Source organism: Lissotriton vulgaris, chromosome 11 (assembly GCF_964263255.1).
Source record: "Lissotriton vulgaris chromosome 11, aLisVul1.2, whole genome shotgun sequence".
Classification (NCBI taxonomy): domain Eukaryota; kingdom Metazoa; phylum Chordata; class Amphibia; order Caudata; family Salamandridae; genus Lissotriton; species Lissotriton vulgaris.
The window spans coordinates 876,281,808-876,306,395 of NC_141699.1; the positions used below are offsets into that span (position 1 = coordinate 876,281,808).

Sequence of the window (24,588 nt, forward strand, 5' to 3'; positions counted from 1 at the left end):
CTCAACCAGGTTATCTGCTCCATCTGTGAGGTGACATGGAAGGAGAGTGCATGTTTCTTCTCCTGAGACCAGGACATTGTGGAGTGGTAATTTGTGGTGTACTTTATGTGGACGGGAATCCATTTTGGAACTCCTGTGTGTGGATTACTGGCAAAAAACAGAAATTGGAGTTGCACCTGTTTCCACATATTTATCTTTGAAGTGAGCCAGATACCAATAGCTGGAGGGTGAGACTGACTTTCCTTTGAAGTGCAAAGCTAGCCTCAGTATCTTTCTGTCTCCTCTTTCCCAGAGGCACTACTGCAGATTGCTTTCTGTAATGGTTGGGTAGAAATGCCTCTCCCTCTTTTGTCCATTTGCTTCACATCCTCTTTCAGGCCACTTAACTTCACATAATCTTTCTTCTGATTCTACAGATTGAAAGACTATAGCTGGGACAGCCTATGTGAAACCAGCAGCACCCAAAATCCAGACATAACGCAAAATAGAGGCAGGCTATAAAATTCACATTTCGTTCTGCTAGCCAAGAACAAATACTGGTTAGAAATCGCAGGTCTTGACTAAGGCACAAGACCAACCTGAGTTGCCGGAGGTATCTACTGAGTTCCAAGGCTGGAGGGTCTGGCTGCCATTGCCCTTGCCAAGTCAGAAACAGACTGGGGTCCTGGCACTGAAGGAAGTGCAACTTAACTCTGAACTTGAAGTAGGAGCCAACTACTGTGGAAAGGGGTGTAACCCTGCATGAGTAAAAGAGAAGCAGACAAGGAGATCAAAGCCCGGCATCCTGCTTTGCGAAGAAGCTGTGCAAAGGAATCGAAGAACTATCTTTACATCAGTGCTGCAAGGCTCAGCGGGAGGATCAGCCCGCAAGTAACTGTGTTGAGCCCCCTAAATTGCTAAAACTCTGCGTGTGTCTGTGGTTTCCAATAACAGGATCTTATGCTTTCTTGGTCAGCCTCCTTTTTGTTGGATAGGTTGATGGAGCTGCCAGTGAGGCTTTGCAGTGTAAGGCCCAGTACCACATCTAAAATCACAGGTGTGGCTTAGATCAACTTGAAAACTTATCTGGATGCATATTACTCTCCCATGTTGTACATCCAACTACGAGGGACGGTCTCTTACTGTTACCAAAGTAGCCTCAACTTTCACTGCTGTGGACCCGGGAATCATGGTGCGGACATACTAGACCACATTTGTAGCCCCCACTCTTGTGCCTGTGCAATGTTTCCGTTATTGCCCAAAGGTTTGTTCCTTCATACCAGAGTCTCCCAACTGGATGGGGGTTACTGGTGGGGTTACTTGAGATGGTGCAATCCCTCAGTAGAGCACAGATGATTGGTCGGCAAACCCAGTGTAAAAGGTGGCTGTACTGGCATTTGACTTCTTCCGCAGAGGTCCTGTGAACAGTGCTGATGCCAATCACTAAGCAGTGAAGATCGGCAGGGTTGCAAGCACGAATGAGCAGGTGGGCCCATCTGAGAATCTGGATGGCTGCGAACTCAGGGAGCTGGGCCACAGCTCTTAAGGCAGCATACTGACAGTGAGAACAGCTACAAAATGTCTGTTCAACATTCACAAAATGTTGCTGGAAATTTGGACTGCACCACTGCATCTAATCGTAACCATGGTGGGACAGATTATCTGGTGGGACACAGGTGCAACGGACACATCCTTAAAAAACTAAAAGGCACAGAACCCACTGGGACAGTTACTAAATATTAGGAAGTGACTTTAAAGAGTAAAGATTCTACAGAAATTAGATTTGGGTAGTTCAAAAGCATGTGAGACATTCTTTCATAACGTATCCATGAACTTCATTGTACCGTGAAGAACTTCCCATATACATACCTATTAGCCTTGTTCATTTCTGTTTGCATGTGTAGTATTTAGTTGTGCATAGAACACATTGTTTTTCTTTTTTAAAGCACTGATTGGGCACTTGTTTATTAATTGTTATTGCATGGTTATGAGTATTAAGTATTTAGACTGCTCCACCTCCCTGATTAAGCCTAGGACTGCTCTGTTTCACTACCGTAAAGGTCAAGCCTTAAAAGGGTGCACTTGGTCCTTACTTTTGGGTTCAATAGTAAGATGACCACTGCTCATCGTAAGTCAAAGTCCATGATTGTCACATTTGAAGTCCAGTAACCCCTGATTGCGCTGTGACTCCCCAGCCAGATGCGACAGCTATGCATTGCAAAGGTACTCTAGTTCATGTTTTACATCTGGATGATATCCCCCTTTTATAAAGAAACGAGATTGTGGAGTAGAAGTACATGGTTCACTAAAGTTACTAAGATGTACTGACTTCCATGTCATTGTTTGGGAGTTACTTCATCCTTCACAGCTTGACACTGTATTACTCAAAGTTTATGATTTTAGGCTTGGGCACACTGGAATAAAATAGCATACAGACTTCGCTGCATGGGTTTTAGTAAAATCCTTAAACCTTCGCTCTTGTGCCATCTTATGTTCCCCTCTAACTTCAGATCATCTGGGTGTGTTGTATGGGCTGAGGAAACATTTGTTGAAGAATATAGAGGCATGAGGAGAGGAAAGTAAACATTTTTGTTGTATTGATGGCCATGTTGTAATGCTAAATATGGTTCTTTTTGCCTTACAGCACCGTCTCCGTGCTTTGCAAATCCATGTGATAATGGAGGGACCTGTGAGGACCTGAGGAAAGAATTCAATTGCATTTGCCCTGCTGGATTTACTGGGGAACGCTGCCGAACCGGTAAGATTAAGTCTCAAGATCTGAGCCTTTTATGATCAGTGACCCATTGTCTTGAGGAAGCAATGTGTAAGGGTATTGACAGCCGGATAGTGATAATGTGAGTGTGCACAGCAACCTGTGCTGTTCTAGAGGCCATAGATGTGACTTACACCCTAACATTCCCTTTCAAGAATTGATGCTAAAGCCAACCAGGGAATGACTTCCATTATTGTACTAGCTTTGGCTAATGCATGGGGTTGCATTGAGTAAAAGGTTTGAAGAGTGTTTGATACCACAGTCAGGGGTAGAGTTCTAAATTTTAGAGAGTAGAGCGAAGATGAATTGTCAGGATGTCAGACCCCTTTCATGATGCCACAGCAGCAAGAGGAGCTACTGGGCCCAAACCCTGATGGTTGAGGTAATTGGCCAATGGTATGCTGGGATCCATCCTACTATCACTCTGTAAACTGGGCCAAACATAATCCTTTGCACACTTTACTCTCAGAGTAAGGAATGTGAGCAGCCTTAAGAAGGGGCAAGAGCTCAGAACTCAATAGTCAGCCAAAGGAACAATAACATATTGTCAAACCAACTGCTCACCTATTATGTAAAATAAAATACTTTAATCACACAGCAGAAGTAAATACGCGTATTTCGGTGGAAATGACATAGAGGGTTGCAAATGATGCTACGTTAAACAGTTAGGTTCTACACCCCCATCTTCCCAGTATCTTTCCAGTATCTCCCTTCCTCCCGCTATAGTCAAGCTCCTCTGTCTACAATCCTCAACACACTACATGGTTTGGCAGGATTAGACAGAGGTGCAGATTGCTCAAATTGTCCCATGTCAAATGTACAACTCAGGTCAATGTCTCTTTGCCTCTTCAGCAAAAAGCGTTATCTTGCCCAGGAGACTCATAATCACACATTTAATCATGCTTATTGTCTTGTCTCCGGTGAAGGCTAAGCCCCAGGATGTACCTGCTGATTATTGTAGCAGTTCTGCTGTGCTGCAGATACAGCCTCAACTCCTGGTGTCACGACATAAACTCCTTTCTGGCAGCCTCACTCTGAAAAAAGTTTGCATGGGTAATAGGTGAGGCAAGGGCCGTGGCTTACATGATCATAGCGTAGTTCACTCTCTAGAGGAGCTCCGGCCCAGCCTGTGGATAGAAGGAGCTTCCCATTCCTGTGGGCCCCCAATCCTCACCTCCGTTAGTGGATTCTTGTTTCCCAGTCTCCTGTGCACAGGTTGAAGTGCCTACAGATTTTGAAATTAGCTCTGCAGTATGGGGAGCAGCACCTGGTCTTCATGCTGGCTGGAGGATCCAAGATGGCTTCTAAACGACTGTCGCAGGGATTCTGCTCCTACACAGAACTGTGCATAGAGACTTGGAACCTCAGTGAATTAGGGTGTGCCAAAACTCACCTTAGTACCCCAAATCCCCTACCAGACTAGCAATCAGTGTCTCATTGGTTCTTACAAACTCCCAATGTTTAGACAACACAGATCATGGACTTAGAACACCTCAGGTAACGTGGAACACATGAACCCTCTTTCGTTATACAATCATATCAATCCAGAATGAGGAGTAAATGAGGACGCGTGCACATTTGAAATGTTTATTTTCTAATGCAGTGTTCTCAAGCGCAGTATCTTAGCTAATACAAGCAAACATATTATAAGAAACAAAGTAATCAGCATAGTTACTAGTCCATAGAATACAAAGGGAGAAAGCATGTTAAAATGCTAGAGGGAAGACAGCTAAAAGGCACCTAAATCTCACCCTCCCTTACTAGTATATTATATTATATCTAAGAAGGTCTCTTTGGGTTTTAGCAGGGCGGCCCCATACCTCCGATCCTAGTGGAAAGGGATCACATCATCTTCCACCAGCTCTCTACATGCGAAGCATCATCAAGTGAAGTGTGTATGCTCTGTGTAGTGCAATATTACACGCGCCTAAAGCCAGAGTTTGGCTGCAGCTGCATGTATGTTATGTCTAGAATGTGTGAAGACCAAACCTCACAACAACCACTGTGTTGAACTAACCTTGAAGGCCTCGGCACTCACTGTACAGACATAGCTTACCAAGCAAAGCTGATACTAATAGCAAAACATATTATTCTTGTGTGAAGCAAAATATTCTACTGGGCTAAAAGCTCTAATAACAATATGTGCTGTGTGCAGAAGCAGCAGAAAGGTAAAATGGCGTTTAAACTCCTAATAAGCTCATGCTAACTTAACACAGTGCGAAGGCAAAGCATATCAATATGACACCCTCCCTTTGATCCGAGCACGGATAACACAAGAAAAAATAAGATAAGGGGCACATTTTTGAAAAGCAGAGTTCAAGAACGACAGCCAGTTCAAATTTGCGCAAGTGAAAAAAGTAAAAAATGTTCAACCCAAAAAAATATATATATATCTCATAAGCAAGAAAGTTTAGTCATTGGTTTGGGCAAAGTCAATAGGCCTGGGGCAAACAAAATTGTCATATGCCAGAAAAAATAATATTAAAAAAATGTTAAATGTCCAATTAATGGTGATGAAATACTTCATCCTAACATTGAATATGCAAAATATGCAGCAACAGCTTCCAATAGGAAGTCACTGTTTTCATCCGAAAATAGTTCAGCCATCCAATTTAATAGTGGAAAAGAACATACATGCTCTTCAATTACCGGAGTCTCTAGCACCATCAGAGGGCAACTCGGTGGGTTCTCAATGAAGCTGTGTGCCAAGAAATCTTGCGCCGCTGCAAACACATTCCAGCGACCCAGAATTCCATGCATCGCTGCAAAGGCCATAATCCCTCCGTCAGAACAAAGCAATTCATGAGCAACTAAGGGGCTCACAAGCTGGTTATAATCCACATCAGGAGACACCATATTGCAGAGACACAAATCCAGGGCCCAGTCGAAATCGCAACACAGGCAATGAAAGACAGGCCGGACACATGTAAAATAGGAAAATCGAAATGATAATCCATAAGCTGCACTTAAGGTGGCGAGTGGCAGCTCTCCATAGTATTCAAGCATTCTGTTGCGAAACAGTGCCAGTCGTGACAGCTCGTCTTAAAACACAGGATGTGCATCCATTTTGAATGAAACAAAACAGCAAAAGAACGCCGGCAGCCAGCGCCAGTAAAATGGGAAATCCACCAAACAGGCTGGAAAAGATCGAATGAAAGAAAGCAGGAAAGACCATGAATATACTTTGAAACAAAGTCACAAGGCCGCTGCTAACCACTTAAAAAAATTGCGCCAGCCCAGTTGTGGAGGATGCATTAAAGATTGTGTGAATTAATTCACCGAAATGTAATGGCAAGTCAGTATTTAATAAAGCATGCACCTCTGTGCGGGTGTTAGCTACGTGAAGGATAAATGTTTCACGAGCAGATGTGAGGGCAACTTCTTTTTGGGACAATAGAGCTCTTATGCGAATCATCTTATTGAACTCTGCTTTCAAGGTCGGAATCCTCGACCAGATGGAAACATCCAGTTTCCCATGCGTGGGTGGATACATCACATTTTTACAGCAAACCACAAGTTCACTGACGGTAACGACATAAGCAATGCCTTTTATTAACCCACGATTCAGAAAAGGGGGTGGTGATGAACAGAGTGTCTGAATTAAGCAGACCACTCTTACCCAGTCCAAAGATCAGGGCTTGATCCATCACCGTTATTTAGCTCACTGCACCATCCCAGCTCAGAACCTGGCTATATGCAAATCAGTCTGTCCCTGGCCCAGTGCATCATGGGAACAGGGCAGACTAAACTACCAAGCCAATTCTTCACCAAGAAAGGAGACAAGCTACCGGGGACCGGTTTCTGGCATTTCAGCCGTCGTCGGCCCAGCTTGCTTGAATCCTGATGGTGCAGTGAGCAAGAGACTCATGTCTGAGTATACCCTGCCACACCTATAGTGGCCAAAAACGATTCAGAAAAGGGGGTGGTGATGAACAGAGTGTCTGAATTAAGCAGACCACTCTTACCCAGTCCAAAGATCAGGGCTTGATCCATCACCGTTATTTAGCTCACTGCACCATCCCAGCTCAGAACCTGGCTATATGCAAATCAGTCTGTCCCTGGCCCAGTGCATCATGGGAACAGGGCAGACTAAACTACCAAGCCAATTCTTCACCAGAAAGGAGACAAGCTACCGGGGACCGGTTTCGGGCATTTCAGCCGTCGTCGGCCCGGCTTGCTTGAATCCTGATGGTGCAGTGAGCAAGGGACTCATGTCTGAGTATACCCTGCCACACCTATAGTGGCCAAAAACGATTCAGAAAAGGGGGTGGTGATGAACAGAGTGTCTGAATTAAGCAGACCACTCTTACCCAGTCCAAAGATCAGGGCTTGATCCATCACCGTTATTTAGCTCACTGCACCATCCCAGCTCAGAACCTGGCTATATGCAAATCAGTCTGTCCCTGGCCCAGTGCATCATGGGAACAGGGCAGACTAAACTACCAAGCCAATTCTTCACCAGAAAGGAGACAAGCTACCGGGGACCGGTTTCTGGCATTTCAGTCGTCGTCGGCCCGGCTTGCTTGAATCCTGATGGTGCAGTGAGCAAGGGACTCATGTCTGAGTATACCCTGCCACACCTATAGTGGCCAAAAACGATTCAGAAAAGGGGGTGGTGATGAACAGAGTGTCTGAATTAAGCAGACCACTCTTACCCAGTCCAAAGATCAGGGCTTGATCCATCACCGTTATTTAGCTCACTGCACCATCCCAGCTCAGAACCTGGCTATATGCAAATCAGTCTGTCCCTGGCCCAGTGCATCATGGGAACAGGGCAGACTAAACTACCAAGCCAATTCTTCACCAGAAAGGAGACAAGCTACCGGGGACCGGTTTCTAGCATTTCAGCCGTCGTCGGCCCGGCTTGCTTGAATCCTGATGGTGCAGTGACCAAGGGACTCATGTCTGAGTATACCCTGCCACACCTATAGTGGCCAAAAACGATTCAGAAAAGGGGGGTGGTGATGAACAGAGTGTCTGAATTAAGCAGACCACTCTTACCCAGTCCAAAGATCAGGGCTTGATCCATCACCGGTATTTAGCTCACTGCACCATCCCAGCTCAGAACCTGGCTATATGCAAATCAGTCTGTCCCTGGCCCAGTGCATCATGGGAACAGGGCAGACTAAACTACCAAGCCAATTCTTCACCAGAAAGGAGACAAGCTACCGGGGACCGGTTTCTGGCATTTCAGCCGTCGTCGGCCCGGCTTGCTTGAATCCTGATGGTGCAGTGAGCAAGGGACTCATGTCTGAGTATACCCTGCCACACCTATAGTGGCCAAAAACGATTCAGAAAAGGGGGTGGTGATGAACAGAGTGTCTGAATTAAGCAGACCACTCTTACCCAGTCCAAAGATCAGGGCTTGATCCATCACCGTTATTTAGCTCACTGCACCATCCCAGCTCAGAACCTGGCTATATGCAAATCAGTCTGTCCCTGGCCCAGTGCATCATGGGAACAGGGCAGACTAAACTACCAAGCCAATTCTTCACCAAGAAAGGAGACAAGCTACCGGGGACCGGTTTCTGGCATTTCAGCCGTCGTCGGCCCAGCTTGCTTGAATCCTGATGGTGCAGTGAGCAAGGGACTCATGTCTGAGTATACCCTGCCACACCTATAGTGGCCAAAAACGATTCAGAAAAGGGGGTGGTGATGAACAGAGTGTCTGAATTAAGCAGACCAGTCTTACCCAGTCCAAAGATCAGGGCTTGATCCATCACCGTTATTTAGCTCACTGCACCATCCCAGCTCAGAACCTGGCTATATGCAAATCAGTCTGTCCCTGGCCCAGTGCATCATGGGAACAGGGCAGACTAAACTACCAAGCCAATTCTTCATCAGAAAGGAGACAAGCTACCGGGGACCGGTTTCTGGCATTTAAGCCGTCGTCGGCCCGGCTTGCTTGAATCCTGATGGTGCAGTGAGCAAGGGACTCATGTCTGAGTATACCCTGCCACACCTATAGTGGCCAAAAACGATTCAGAAAAGGGGGTGGTGATGAACAGAGTGTCCGAATTAAGCAGACCACTCTTACCCAGTCCAAAGATCAGGGCTTGATCCATCACCGTTATTTAGCTCACTGCACCATCCCAGCTCAGAACCTGGCTATATGCATATCAGTCTGTCCCTGGCCCAGTGCATCATGGGAACAGGGCAGACTAAACTACCAAGCCAATTCTTCACCAGAAAGGAGACAAGCTACCGGGGACCGGTTTCTGGCATTTCAGCCGTCGTCAGCAGAAAGCAGACAAGCTATTATTAACCCACAGCAATCCTCATTGTTTAATAGTAAATAACTCCCATTTGCCAGTAATGTGAATGTGGGAACGAAAGCGGGCACGGGGGTACCTATCAAAACACAGGTTAAATTAGGCTCGTCTTGATTACAGGAGCCGTGTAATTGGCTATGTCTACACTTTAATGAGTAATCCGGTGTTTCAGTGCATTCTTCATCATTCAGATAAACTTCCTTGCCCTCCCTAAGGCATCTATATGTAAATGGAAGCTACCAGGCTTCATGGAGATAGGAACTACCAAGAGGCTCGTATCTACCAATGGCAAAATACTTCATACAATTTTTAAACTCGAACAGAGGAAATGGTAGAGTTATTAATCCGTGGATAAGCCACGTTGCAGTAGTGGCCTCTGCCACAGAAAATAGTAAGGACTCTAATAGTTCAATGTGTAACATGGAAAAAGAAGCATCCTTCATTGAAAGTAAATGTTACTTATCAGTCAAATTAAATGGGGCAAATAGGGAAGAGGTATTCATGTAATGCCATAGCACTTTTCTGGCCTTGAGCGTCTGCAGGGTCCAAGCAAACTGCATAACAGAACGCAATTGATTCTGACCATGGTGCAATACAGACTCTTCATCCTGCACAATATCAACAACAGATGACACAATATTATCCAATGTGTAAATGCGGGAAGAAAGCGTGTTAATGCTATTATCTACAACCGCTAGCACCTTTTCTAAATTGGCTTCATCTATAGCCCTAAGGCGGGTAGCCGCCTCAATCTGGGATGTCTTCCAGAATTCGTTATAAACAGCATTTATCCAACTTTTAGATCTACCTTTAGCCGAGCCTTTTATGAAATCATTCAGATCAACATCGTCAGTCAGGTTAGATAAATGCAGTTTAACTGACGCCAAGATAGAATGTTTGAGCCAATTCTGACATAATTTGCCTACAGAATAGGTAGTTACAGAATGGTCACTTTCAAAACGAGGATCCACCCTGACTTGTGTAAAGCCTTGAGCCAAACCCAGAAAACGATGTTGGCACGAGTCAGCACTTCTGTGCCAGAGCAACCAGCCATTGGGATCCAAAGTGGATATGCTAAAAGAAGAATTTAGCAATAGAGCTTGCAACTCTCTGATTTAAAATTTTGTAGTATTACCCCAACCTGAATATTCTTCTAAACCAGAGAAAGAGGGAGCATTTAATTTTTTAGAAGTAGCCAATCCAAAGCATGTTGTCTGTGAAATTGTAGAATTCAAAAACAACATATGATTCGGTATAAGGCATGCACGGTGCAAAGCCTCAGTGCCTTGCACCTGCCAACTTTTAGAACCCCAAACAGATTTAAGGTCAACTGTTTCCTTCCACAACTCGTAGCCTCCAACATCTAGCTGGTCTAGAAAGGACTTTGAGTACCATCATTTTGTATCGGTAAGTCTAACTCTGGAAGTCGACTTCTCGGTTATTTTAAAATAAAATGCTTTGGGATTGGACTGATTAAAATCAGTAAAATAATTGTACTTTTTCAAAAAGGACACAGAACTGCCTTGTATAGGAGCTGGACAATGTTCCCATTGTGTATAATTGACATTGCTCCTCCTGGTATTAGTTTTATGTAGGTAGTGATTGCCAAAATATTGGTAACAAAATAAATCACCGTAATTAGCAGATTCTAAATACAAATCTTCAGCATCAAAGGCAACATAATATTTCAAATCCGAAAACAATGCTTCTACGGCCTGAACATCCCAATCATCAGAACGTATGTTTTGTTTAACTACATTCCCCATGTTAACTCAAAGCACATTAGGGACATTTATAACCTCAGTGGGGCCATGGATTTGAAATTTACCAGCATCCCATACAATCCCATCCAGGACAGGCCAAGCAGTGATGTTAACAAAAGCCAAGTCTCTCTTCAATCTGTGTGCAGTGTGCGAGGAGGAATGGGGTGCCAATGTTCCATTGAGATGTCGAATGCATGTTCTCTCTTCGACATTGTGTCCATTGACGATACAGAAAAAATAAAACACAAAACCAACTGACATAAAAAGGTAAATCGAAAAAAGCACCAGCCAAATATAGGTCCAAGGGGGAATTAAAAAATGTTTTTTAAACAGTCTTGCATAAACTGTAATTCTCGAAGGCTTTGTTGATGTGTGTGAAACAGTGTCAAAAGAAAATCTGGATTCTGTGGCCAAGCGAGTTTGTAAATCAGGCAACAATAAGTCAGTTGGGTAAGTGTAGTCAGTTTCATCAAGGTGAGTACCTGGCAAAGTACTCAACAAAGGACTTGAAATTGCAGGCATCTAGAGGGTAACCTCTGGCTCAGGATTCGAAGCAGTGGCCAATACAGAATTTCTCACAATCGAAGGACATGAGACTGCCGGTGTCATACTAAGAAGAATCGGCCACTCTGTGTATCTTGACATTGTCAATGGAGATATAACTGTTTTTCTTATGACCTGGAAGTGGTGGTAAAATGACTGTTCTTGTGTCCTTCACACCAAGTACTGAAACTGGAGCTCGATAAGAGGGACCAAATTCTTTCTTGTTTTCGATATTCTCCCGAACTAATTCTCCAACTTGGGGTAGCCAGCCAACTACCAGGATCTGCAACGTATCAGCCGAGGTGGAGGGCAAATGTTCCTTTGCAAGACTGTCTCTTGTCTCTTGTAGAGTCTGTAAAACATTGCAATGTTCATCTACGTCAAAGGAGGCAGCAACAGGTCCGTCACATACATCTTGATACCAAAGAGAATTTCGTATGGGGTCCGCCCACCCAGAGACCTTCTAGGGAGATTATTAAGTGCACACTGCACGCCATTGAGGTGGATCAGCCAGTTCCTGCCAGTGCCTATAACTCGAGCTGTCAAAGATTGCTTTAAGTCACTGTTCATTCGTTTCACAACACTATTACCCTCAGGTCTGTATGGAGACGAAAACTTGACTTGGACCCCCTACGAAGCCATGGCATCCTTATACGCCTTAGAGGCAAAAGCAGGACCCTGATCCGAATGGAAGGTACCACAGGCAAAAATCCCTACAAAGACACGCAAATCTCTAATGACAGTCCGTGATTCAGCGCTGCGGTGAGGCCCAACCCACATAATGCGTGTGCATGAATCAACTGCTACTAAGATGAACTTATACGCAGTATTAGAAGAAAAAAGACCGCAGTGATCTAAATAAACACAACCAAGTGGTTTATTAGAAATGAACAACTGTGTTTGGGGCGGACGCGCAGCAGTTGAAGGATTAATCTGCTGGCAAATGTCACATTGAAGGACATAATCACGCTTCTGTTTGTACAGTCCCCGCCACCAGAAACGCTGTTGTAACTGAGCCACAGTGGCTGAAACGCCCGCATGCGCAGACGCAACTTCTTCATGGGCCGCTGTGAGCAATGTGTGTCTGCGATCCGCGTTGGGAATTAATCTCTCCCCAACGGCAGGTATTTTCACATAAGGAACCTTATCGGGACTTAAGTGGTATGAATACTTCGAAGGGAACCCCTTAGGATATTTACCTCCCTTCTCAGTCGCAGCAACAGCTGCCAAGATATCATCATCAATCTTACTTTTGGAACGTTTAACTGCTGCAACCAAATATGTCGATACTGCTGATTTCCGTGCCTCACCGGCAAGCGAATTGCCAACGGCATGGACTTCCACGCGCTGATGACCAAGAGTATGAATTACAAACACGAGTGGCAACTGCTCTTTAAGCTCAGCCACTCGGACCCAGATAATTTTATGTTTTATTCTGCTACCCTTGGAATCACGAAAATCATTCTGAATCCAAAAGAACAGGTTTTCATTGTAAGACTGGACACAGTAGTAGGAATCACTCACAATAAGAGTCGTCACACTAGGATCAGCATACTCCAATGCAAGCATCAGAGCACGAAGCTCTGCCAATTGTGCGGTGCAGTCCCCTAGAGTCTGCGTATGCACGACTCTGGACTTGAACTCATCGTTCACCATGGCATCTACCACAATGGCGCAAGCGGAAACGTATGCGTGCTTAGACCCATGCGCAACTTGCGCTCAACTGAGGAAATATAAATTTTATGGTCAAGAAATGTTCCCTAACGTGTACCCCACCGTCTCCATGTACAAGCTTAAAGTGCATGTAACTTCCCTCCTGTGCCAGCTATGAAGACGCAAATACATTTGCGTCCAACGTTAACATGTCCTCTTTCAGATCCACCCTGAACGGGTTGAATATTCCGTTCCTAAGTATGCCATGCCAACGTCTTTTTGTGGTGTACTTTACACGTTTTTCACCTCTGGCGAAGTAGGCCTCTGAATTCTGCCATCGAGCCTTTTTCTGCCTTCTGACTCTGAACGCCTCAGCCTGGGCTGCCTCTGTACCCGTGACCTCTGCCTTACTCCCTGTGCGGCTAACGGCGCTTAGCTCAGCCTGCTGCCTGCCAAGACTGTATTCAACCTTCGAATTATCTGTTCCGCTCCTCAAACATACATTCCTGCCTACTAGTTCAAGTAAACATCCTTCCAGCTGCAGAGCAAAGGGCCCGGCCTCACTGTCTCCGTGCAAGTAATTCATAGCTCCGTTACCATGGTAGGCCCATGCCCCCTCGCATCTCATGCAGACACTTAGACGCTTATACACGCACTCACAGTCAGTATAGAATAGCCTCTGCCCAAGAGACCTTTCCCTCTAGATAATATGGTTCCCAAACATCAGATATCAGATATGATATAGGTACGAGTTGATCTGACATGCCAGACTTCTGTCTCTTTCCGCTAGTGTAAATGTCAAGTCCCCTGCACCCTCCAGCTCCACGTCAATCCCACGTCATGCAGCTGCGTGCGCATCCAGGCCTCAGATTTCTGCTGACATTGCAAGATTCTGCTTTGTACCCACCTACTTGTGACACTTACATGTGACGTTTCTAGCGCACACCTCTATGTTCACGCCCAGTTCACGCCTTCTGATTACGTATTGCTAACACGTGTATGCTGTTATCTTGTTTCTCTCAGCTGTTACGCCTACTGTATTGGTATTCATTATATGGTTTAAGTATAAAAGTTATGTCTTGTCAATAAAGTATGCTCTATCCCTTCCTGCACCCCAGTGGTGTCAGGAACACGATATCCGGTACCAGAACCATTCCTTTTTAAGGAATAAAACCCCTAAGAACTCTAACACCACGGACTCTGCGTCTTTCTTTCCGATTGAGTTATTTTTGTTTAAGTACTTACCTGCATAGAAATTAGGACGGTAAATCAAATATTTACCACATTATTTTGGCGCCCGAATAGGGACCCCTCCCCCACCTCACGCGCCGGTTGGTGCGTTGCAACCTTTGCCCCCTGCCATAAGTCAAGACGGACCACTACGCGTACCCGCAGGATTTCCTGTATCTCCCTCTGGCCCACGGAGGTGACGGAGACTGCGATCAGCACCCAGACGAGGCGGTGAGGAGTGCGGAGGATCCCGACCAGAGCCTAGCCGAAAGAAGCAAGGTCCGAGGTGTCAAGAGGCCCACCAGTTTCCGAAGTATCCACGTGTCGAGTCCAGTCCAGTCCAGTCCGGTCCAGTCCAGTCGAGTTTTCCGAGGCCTTCCGTTCCGTGCTTCCCGGTGAGTACCATTGCTGGGACGTATCTAGACGGGTGCATTATTATGTATCCGGTAAAGACGTGTTTGGGTACACAAACGCGGTCTGCACTGTTTTAGACAGTGTATCTGTACTGTTTAGCAGTATATCAAGCCTTCAAGTTCTTGCACTGTTCTCGACAGTGTATCTGTGCTGTTTAGCAGTACATCTAGTATCAAGGGTAGTGATATATGTTCAAAATGTTTTCATGTGAATTATGTCGTGGTATGAGTGACTGTTTGATGTACATTATTGTGTTTTTGTGTAACTAGCTGTGTTCAGAGTAAGTAACAAGTATCGAGTATCCAGTACTAAGCAACAAGATGCCGTTCTTCAATAAACTAAGACAGATAGGAACTAGGAAAGGGTTGCTAGAGGAAGAAATTCCTATCCCCCCTAGGGACACTCCTGGAAATATTATGTACCATAAGCATGGCTTAGATGCCATATTGTATCTAGATTTATGGGCCGATTATACTAAGCACCTAGACGAGAGACACAGATGGCCCGTTACAGGAACATGGGATGCCGAGTGCATCGTGAAGGTAGAAGAAGCGCTATGGAAAAAGAAAGCCGGACAATCTCAGAAAGACGCCATAGAATTTTGGCGTAAAGAATCACATAAACGTGCTGAAAGAGCACGCCGTAGAGAAGACAGACATAGAGAAGAGTCGGATAGAGTCCGAGAAAACGAATTAGTTACTGAAGGGATCCGAGTAAAAGCAGAACAAGTAGACCGTATGCAAAACAATCTTGTAAATGGCATGTACTTAGTGGCCGAGGGTTCGCCTGAAGCCACTTCAGATATACCGAAAGACCTGCCGCCACCATTGGTTCCGACTAAAGTAAATCACAGGACCACCAAAGATATATTCCTTGCCTCCTATCTAGACGATGTAGCACCCGCTTACACCAATCCACGTGCCCGCGTCCCGCCTACTGACGGTGACGGAGGTGGCAACCCGCCTCCAGACCATATCCCGCCATTACCGCAACAAGGTTCCCCCGTTCGACAGCCTGCTCCACTTGTTCCTCCACCTCCACCACTTCCCGCACCTAAGATTAATATACCGAATCCGATTGTGCCTGATCCCAGTAAGAGACAAATTCAGGTACACATACAGACTCCACAGAGAAATAATGCTCAAGCCTCTGGCTCAGGAGGTGCGACAGGGGGTCTCCAGACCCCGCCAGCAACACACAGATTACACCTTAGAGACCTGCTGAAGCAACATACACCCCAATCACCCCGTCTCGACATACTCAAAGAACCCCTTCCAGTTTGCAGATACGATCCAGTACCCGGTAAAGAAGATAGAATGTTGATAGCATCACTACGCTTGCGACAAGCTACAGATTACCTAGTGTTATTCCCAGGGATGACTGATCACCTAGATAGAATATATCATTTTGTCCAGACTGGGGAAAATCCCGAAAGTATTAAGGAGGCCCTGGCACACCAGAAAGTTGACACTCAAGCATATATATTACGTTTTTTCATAAATTGCTTAATAAGAGACCGAGACAGGCCTGGGGTAGACCAGGATGAAATGGAAGCACTAAACAAGTGGGGTCAAAATATAGCCGAAGGAAAGCATGATAAAATGAATTGTATATCAAGCATGTACAAGAAAATCAGAAAGGCAGTAATAGAAATACACAAAAAAGAAAACGAAAGTGACAGGAATGACTCCGAGGAGGAGGAGGAAGGACCTGAAGAACCAGAAACGACTACAGATACGATAGCATATGTGGGTAAGGGTAATTACCTTAGGAAAGGCATTCGTCCAGAAAGCAAGAGAGTTTTCCTCTCTGGCATATCAAAACAAAGTTCTCCTGAACATCTGTTTCAAGTTACCGATAAAATGCTTCAAGAACAAATGGGGTACCATGTACTCAATTCTATGGATGAACAAGAACTAGCCCGGTCGGCAGTACTGTGGGCTGACAATTCTAACACGTACAATGACGATACAGTAGCACAGACATTTCTGAACCTTTCCCCAGACGAGCAGAAATTAGCTGGTATATACATGATTCAGCATCTCATCACGTTATACAGACAACACCATTCTGATCCAGGTCCCTTACCTGATACATTAGAAGCACTACTTATGAATAGATGGAGAGGCCTAAGTACCAGATCAATTCAAATAATTCTAGAACAACGACGGAAATATAACGCTTTCTTAGGCCCACAATATGTTTCAGCTCAGCCACCAGAAAGAAAAATGTGTCATTTTGAGCATTTCGACAGGCAGAATCCGTTACGAGAAGTACACCCAGTTATGGGTACCGATAATACCCTGAAACGTGTGTATGTATACACACCTCTGACCAAGTTAGAATTATTAGAAATGAAGAAACTGGTACCCTGTCATGATAAAGACCCTGCAGGTTTTCACAGAGAACTTAAAGACATGTTACTCATGGGAGATTACACATATACAGACATTATGAAATTGTTAAAAGTACTGCTGCCCACCGGCATCTATGAGAAACTCAAGGAAAAGGAATGGGAGGTGGGAGATAAAAAGATTATATGGACAGAAATAGAAGACGAGGAAAAAATTCGTACTCCAGGGCTAGGCCTTGGGGAGAAAGCTAAAGCATTACCAGGTTTAATAGTACAGGTCTTGCCAAGATTATTGACAACTAAAAAGGAAGACTGGGACGCAATCTCAGCCTGTAAACAGAAACACGATGAAGATACCAGTGACTTCTATTCAAGATTTGAGAAATGTTTCATTATTAATAGTGGCCTAAAACCAGGTAGCGAGTCGTACCCGCATCTTTTTGTAACAAAGTTAGTCGAGAATTCCCTGACAGCAGTTAAGAACCGTGTATATAAAGTTGAAAGTACATGGCAAGCAAATACGCCATCCCAGATGTTACAAATGTTACAATACCACCAGAACAGAATTAGAGAAGAACAGGATCACGAACAGAGACGCATGAAAGACACGAAAATGAAAATGTTAGTGGCCCAGTCGGTTCCAGCCGACGGCCAGAGAAAGGGTACGACCCAGACAGGTAATGCAGCAGCTCCCGTTAAAGGGACATGCAACTATTGCAAGCAGCCAGGTCACTACGTACATGAATGTCCAGTCCTGAAACACAATATAGCAACAGGTAAAACTAAAGAAAGACCGCACCCGCCTAGACAAGACCAGGTCCAGGAACAGACTTCACAGAATTCACAACCTATGCATGCTCCACCACATACAGCACAGACCGCAGCGGTATCACAGCCACAGCCACAGCCCATTGCCGCGACACAGCAAGTTTCACGACAGATGAACCAGTATGCCCAATCTGATTATCCCGATTATCAGCGATACACATGAAACAGCCTAGAGAGGGAGGTTGGCTTGCCTCTTATTGAGATTCCTGTAGATCAAGAGGGTCCTTACGTACACAGTCAAGTATTGGGAAAAGATAGAAAGTTTTTAATTGACACAGGGGCAAGCCGCACAACAATCAGCCATAATGAAGTCCCAGGGGCACCCCTCTCAGGCTCACAGAATGTTTCCCTTGGTTTTTCAGGACAGCCTATTATAAATGAGGTATCGAAACCAGTCCCCCTGGCTGTGGGTCCATTATCACGTGTTACAGACTTGTTACTCACGAAATCATGTCCAGAAAACCTGTTAGGTATCAAAACACTGAAGGCTCTAGGAGCTGTGATATGTTGTTCTCCGGAAGGAGTTAGACTTTTCCTGCGTGACTTTAAGGGTCACTATGTATTACGAGAGTTTGATGTCAGATTGAAAAATGTACCGAAACACCTGTGGGCACAAGGCCCAACCGATGTAGGTTGCATGCACATTACACCATACCGTGTTACACTCAAACCAGGAGTTGTTTTACCGAGAATCAGACAATACAAGTTACCACCCGATGCTGTAGTGGCTTTACTGGAAATCATTGAAGAGCTCATTGCCCAAGGAGTGGTCGTAGAGACCGACTCCAATATCTGTAATTCCCCTATCATTCCGATTCTTAAACGTACTGATCCCAATGCACCGCCAGTATATCGGCTGGTGATTGATTTACGAGAACTGAATAAATGCATTGTTCCACAGTACCCTGTGGTTCCCGACATCTCTTCCCTATTGACTGCTATTGATTCAGAAGCAACGTTCTTTACTGTAATTGACCTCAAGAACGCCTTCTTCAGTGTGCCCATTGATCCAGAGAGCCAATACCTCTTCGGATTCAGTTTAAATGGACGAAGTTTCAAATTTTCACGCGCACCTCAAGGATTCACAGAAAGCCCCAGCATCTATAGTCAAGCACTAAAAAGACAACTGGATTGTATCCAAATGCCAGTTAACACCGCCTTACTACAGTACGTCGATGATCTGCTGATCACCGCACGAAGTGAACCCGAATGTGAACAAGCATCACTGACAGTTTTACATTTTCTGGCCGACAAGGGACACAAGGTGTCTCCTTCGAAGCTGCAATTCTGTGTTCAGCAAGTTGTGTACTTGGGTCACTTGCTGTCCAAAGTGGGGAGACAGCTCACACCTGACCGCATCCAGTTAATTGTAAATATGCCACAACCCCAGACACAAAAGGAAGTGCGAGCCTTTATAGGCCTCACCTCGTACTGCAGACAATGGATTCCCCAGTATGCATTTCTAGCTAAACCACTCATTCAGTTGACAACACAGGAGGCAGCGACTTCGACTGCCCTTCCTTGGACTCAGGAACATACACAGGCCTTTGAGGAATTAAAGAAAGCTTTATGTCAAGCACCAGTTTTAGCGACACCATGTTACAGCAAACCTTTTACGCTTTTTGTTACAGAACGTGATGGTACAGCGTTGTCTGTCCTCACTCAAGATCAAGCAGGTTCACATAAGCCTTGCGCTTATTTTTCAAGTACATTGGATTCAGTAGCCCAGGCACTCCCTGCGTGCTTAAAGTCAGTCGTAGCGACAGCCCTAGCAATCAGACAGAGCGATTCAATTGTCTTAGGACATCAATTAACAGTACAAGTTCCACATTCTGTAGAGGTTCTTCTAAACCGAACCCAGACTCAACACTTGACTATAGCACGACTGACAGGTTATGAATTGACGCTATTCCAGCCACACCTAGAAATCAGACGCTGTAACATTCTGAATCCCGCAACATTGTTACCTTCGATTATGACTAATTCAGCCCCGCATGATTGTATAGAGATCATTAACGCAGTAACAAAGCCCCGACGAGACTTAACAGATGCTCCACTGACAAATCCAGACCTGACACTTTATGTGGATGGTTCATGTATGAGAACAAACACAGGAGAATTAGTGGCCGCATATGCAGTGACCACTGAAACTGAAGTTAAAGAAACATATCGTATTGATACACTGTCCGCTCAAGCAGCAGAGCTCATCGCTCTGACCCGAGCCTGTATACTAGCCAAGAACAGAAATGTTAACATATACACAGATTCACGTTATGCTTTCGGAGTCGTACACGACTTCGGAGTGTTATGGCAAGAACGAGGTTTCTTGACCTCTCACGGTGCCAAGATCCAACACGGTCCCCTCATTCAAGCACTATTAGAAGCAATACATCTGCCTTCAGGCATATCCATCATGAAGTGTAAAGCACATACTAAAGTTACAGATTCCATTTCCCAGGGTAACGACCTGGCAGACCAAACAGCAAAACATACAGCATTGACTCACACCCAGACAACTGATGTGACAAAGACAATAGTACCGACACAGTGTATGACAGTTAGGGATCCCACACTAGATGTAATCGATATTCAGACACATGCTACTCCAGATGAAATAAAGAAATGGACTGAACTAGGAGGGATCCAGATAGATCAGGGATGGATGACGAAGGGAAAATCTACATGGTTTCTCCCCGACTCTATGGTTCAAGTCATAATAAATACAGCACATAGTCCAGCACACCTAGGAGAAAAAGCTATGTTAGACAGTTTACAGAATCTCTGGTACAACAAACATTTACGAGCAGCAGCAAAACAGAAAGTGCGTACTTGCATGATCTGTTGTCAGTTCAATCCAGGTAAAAGCGTCCCTGGAGAGCAAGGTGGATTCCATCCTCCCGATCACCCTTTTGAAGTCCTCCAGATGGATTATATCCAGATGGACCGCTGTCGAGGATTCAAGTATGTCCTCGTAGTTGTTTGTGCACTTTCCCGTTGGACCGAAGCATATCCAGTCCCAGATTACACTGCTCCGACCACTGCCAGGCAGCTGGTTCGAGAATTCTTCCCACGGTACGGCTTGCCTCGTATCGTGTACTCAGATAACGAACAGCCATTCTCATCCGAGCTCATGAAACAGGTTTCCCTTCTGCTAGGATATCAGTGGAAATTCCATTGTGTCCGACATCCCGAGGCCGCTGGCCTTGTAGAAAGGCATAACCAGACACTGAAAACACGCCTTGCTAAAATCTGTAAAGAGAAAGGGGTCGACTGGATAGTCGCCCTGCCAGTTGCACTGTTCTATATGAGAATGGTCCCCCATTCGAGATCAGGAATATCCCCGTATGAGGTGGTCTTTGGGCGACCACCGAATATGTGGGGGACGCCCATGCCTAAGAAAATAACCGATGTTGATTGTAATATGCTGACAGATTACCTTGCCTCCTTGATGTCTGCACTCCAATCATGTCGTTCACAGGTTGCCGCAGCCTTCCCCGACAACACTGATGTAAAGCCACACGATGTCCGTCCCGGGGATACTGTGTTGATTCGCAACTTCGACAGGAAAAGCCCGCTGGAGCCCCGCTGGAAGGAGCCGAAGATCGTCCTTCTGACCACGAGGACGGCGATTAAAATTGAAGGACGAAAGGGGTGGATCCACACGAGTCATATTAAAAAATGTAATGAACTGTTGCCAGAGACTGACTCGTCCACCCCCTCAAAGGACTGCCTCGATACTAGTGACTTTAAAGTTCCCAAGAGAGAGAAAACTCCCCAAGAGGAGTACAAAGCGAAACTACGGTCTAGCAAGTCAGACAGTTTAATTGTTTAAGTCCTCCCCTAGGTGAATCGGTTAAATAGTTTCTGACATGTATCCCCTAGACCGAGATAGAGAGAGAGAGAGAAAATTCAAGAAACATGCATATTGTAAATCACTCCGTAGTCACTGTATAGTGACATTATTGGTTATGTTTTTTCTAAGTCTTTTGATTATTGTTGCCAGTATATTGCTGCCTATATACTACCCTATCTTCAAGCGTGAACAATCTGCTTACAATGTCACTGCCGAACATTCTTTTAGCGAATTACCCCCTCATGAATTATCTTACAGACTTGCGCTGCGCAACAACACATTCATTAGTATGTTACATCACTCCCATCAGACTAATAATGCTACAAACTGTTGGATATGTGGCCGACTCCCTCCCTATCAGAAATACAAGGGAGTTCTGCCCCTCTTTCCGTACCCATTCACACACAATGGCTCATGTGGAGCATGGTTTAGAATAATTAATTCCTTAGATCCTGATATTGCTGTTTTCGAAGGAAATTGGGTTTGGGGAAACTTGAACTTAGTTCTGCTTAACGCCTGTTATCCTGACAAGAAGGGACTTCCCACTAGAATAGGAACTGATCTAGAAAATGAAGTATATGGATTAGGTAATTATACAATTAACCTTATGATTCTTACTGTCGAATCCGAAGCTGCACCAGTTCTCCCTGCTATGTCAGTATTACCAGTCACAGGTGACTTATGTGTCAGAAAGAAGGGTTCAGTACACTTAGGTCATAGTAAATGTACTACTGTAGTCGAATTCAGTGATCAAGGCAAATCTTCCTTTAGAGCTACTCGTCATTCCTACTTTGTTTGTGGCCATACCGCATACATACGCTTACCTCCAGATTGGGATGGTACCTGTTATATTGCATTCCTTCTGCCACCTGTTTTTCTAGCCCCTCCTGATTATCATAGAAATACAAATCTAGTAAAGAATAGACTCCGAAGAGATCTCCCGATTGTCGACTATACTGAAACGGCATGGGAGCAATACACAGATTTCAATAAAGGTTTCTTCCCCTACTTAGGTACCGTCTTTAATAGTAAACTGATACGAAGATTAACTAGAACCCTCGAAGCAGTAGTGAATGAAACTACCTCCGCTCTAGGCAACTTAACAGAGGAGCAATCTGCCATGCGGGTTGTTGTTCTCCAAAATCGTCTCGTTATTGACGTCATCCTAGCAGATAGAGGCGGAGCTTGTAAGGTCATCGGGTCAAGTTGCTGTGTTTTCCTTCCAGAAAACGCGCCAACGGTATATAAAGCTATCACACGTCTTCATAAAATTGCAAGTTTGATACATCAGAATCCAGGCACCTGGACTTGGTCCGGTTGGTTCTGGACAACGTTGACCGCTTGGGGATGGAAGATCCTATCCTTCCTAGGCATTGCCCTTGTCATAGTAATCAGTTGCTGCCTGTGCCTACAGTGTGGGCCAGCGATTTGTGGACTGTGCGCCACTTCATGTATTCCACATTCCAGTTTTCACTCAAAACGCGAAAAGAAGAAAGAAGAGCAAATGATGTTACAAGAACAGACTGATCGGTTCATGAGGATTGATATATCATGAAGGGTCCGTAGGGAACAAGGAGGGAATGAGGAAATATAAATTTTATGGTCAAGAAATGTTCCCTAACGTGTACCCCACCGTCTCCATGTACAAGCTTAAAGTGCATGTAACTTCCCTCCTGTGCCAGCTATGAAGACGCAAATACATTTGCGTCCAACGTTAACATGTCCTCTTTCAGATCCACCCTGAACGGGTTGAATATTCTGTTCCTAAGTATGCCATGCCAACGTCTTTTTGTGGTGTACTTTACACGTTTTTCAGCTCTGGCGAAGTAGGCCTCTGAATTCTGCCATCGAGCCTTTTTCTGCCTTCTGACTCTGAACGCCTCAGCCTGGGCTGCCTCTGTACCCGTGACCTCTGCCTTACTCCCTGTGCGGCTAACGGCGCTTAGCTCAGCCTGCTGCCTGCCAAGACTGTATTCAACCTTCGAATTATCTGTTCCGCTCCTCAAACATACATTCCTGCCTACTAGTTCAAATAAACATCCTTCCAGCTGCAGAGCAAAGGGCCCGGCCTCACTGTCTCCGTGCAAGTAATTCATAGCTCCGTTACCATGGTAGGCCCATGCCCCCTCGCATCTCATGCAGACACTTAGACGCTTATACACGCACTCACAGTCAGTATAGAATAGCCTCTGCCCAAGAGACCTTTCCCTCTAGATAATATGGTTCCCAAACATCAGATATCAGATATGATATAGGTACGAGTTGATCTGACATGCCAGACTTCTGTCTCTTTCCGCTAGTGTAAATGTCAAGTCCCCTGCACCCTCCAGCTCCACGTCAATCCCACGTCATGCAGCTGCGTGCGCATCCAGGCCTCAGATTTCTGCTGACATTGCAAGATTCTGCTTTGTACCCACCTACTTGTGACACTTACATGTGACGTTTCTAGCGCACACCTCTATGTTCACGCCCAGTTCACGCCTTCTGATTACGTATTGCTAACACGTGTATGCTGTTATCTTGTTTCTCTCAGCTGTTACGCCTACTGTATTGGTATTCATTATATGGTTTAAGTATAAAAGTTATGTCTTGTCAATAAAGTATGCTCTATCCCTTCCTGCACCCCAGTGGTGTCAGGAACACAATATCCGGTACCAGAACCATTCCTTTTTAAGGAGTAAAACCCCTAAGAACTCTAACACCACGGACTCTGCGTCTTTCTTTCCGATTGAGTTATTTTTGTTTAAGTACTTACCTGCATAGAAATTAGGACGGTAAATCAAATATTTACCACACAACCATCAGTGTATATGATGCAATGGAAATCTTCCAAAGGCCGCATAGCCAAAGGAGCAGGATGAACAAATTCATATTGCAAAAACTCCTGCGACTGTAAGGAGGCATCAAAATTAAACATGACATCCGGA

At 45.0% G+C, this 24,588-nt stretch overlaps 1 protein-coding gene across 1 annotated transcript in view; it reads left to right on the forward strand.

Moving 5' to 3' along the window:
* Positions 1-24,588, forward strand: part of SNED1 (sushi, nidogen and EGF like domains 1) — a 2,960,801-nt gene that overhangs the window by 1,515,824 nt on the left and 1,420,389 nt on the right. Inside the window, exon 15 of the mRNA XM_086944023.1 lies at positions 2,624-2,737. Coding sequence (XP_086800149.1) covers positions 2,624-2,737 — 114 coding nt within the window. The remainder of the gene's footprint in view (positions 1-2,623; positions 2,738-24,588) is intronic.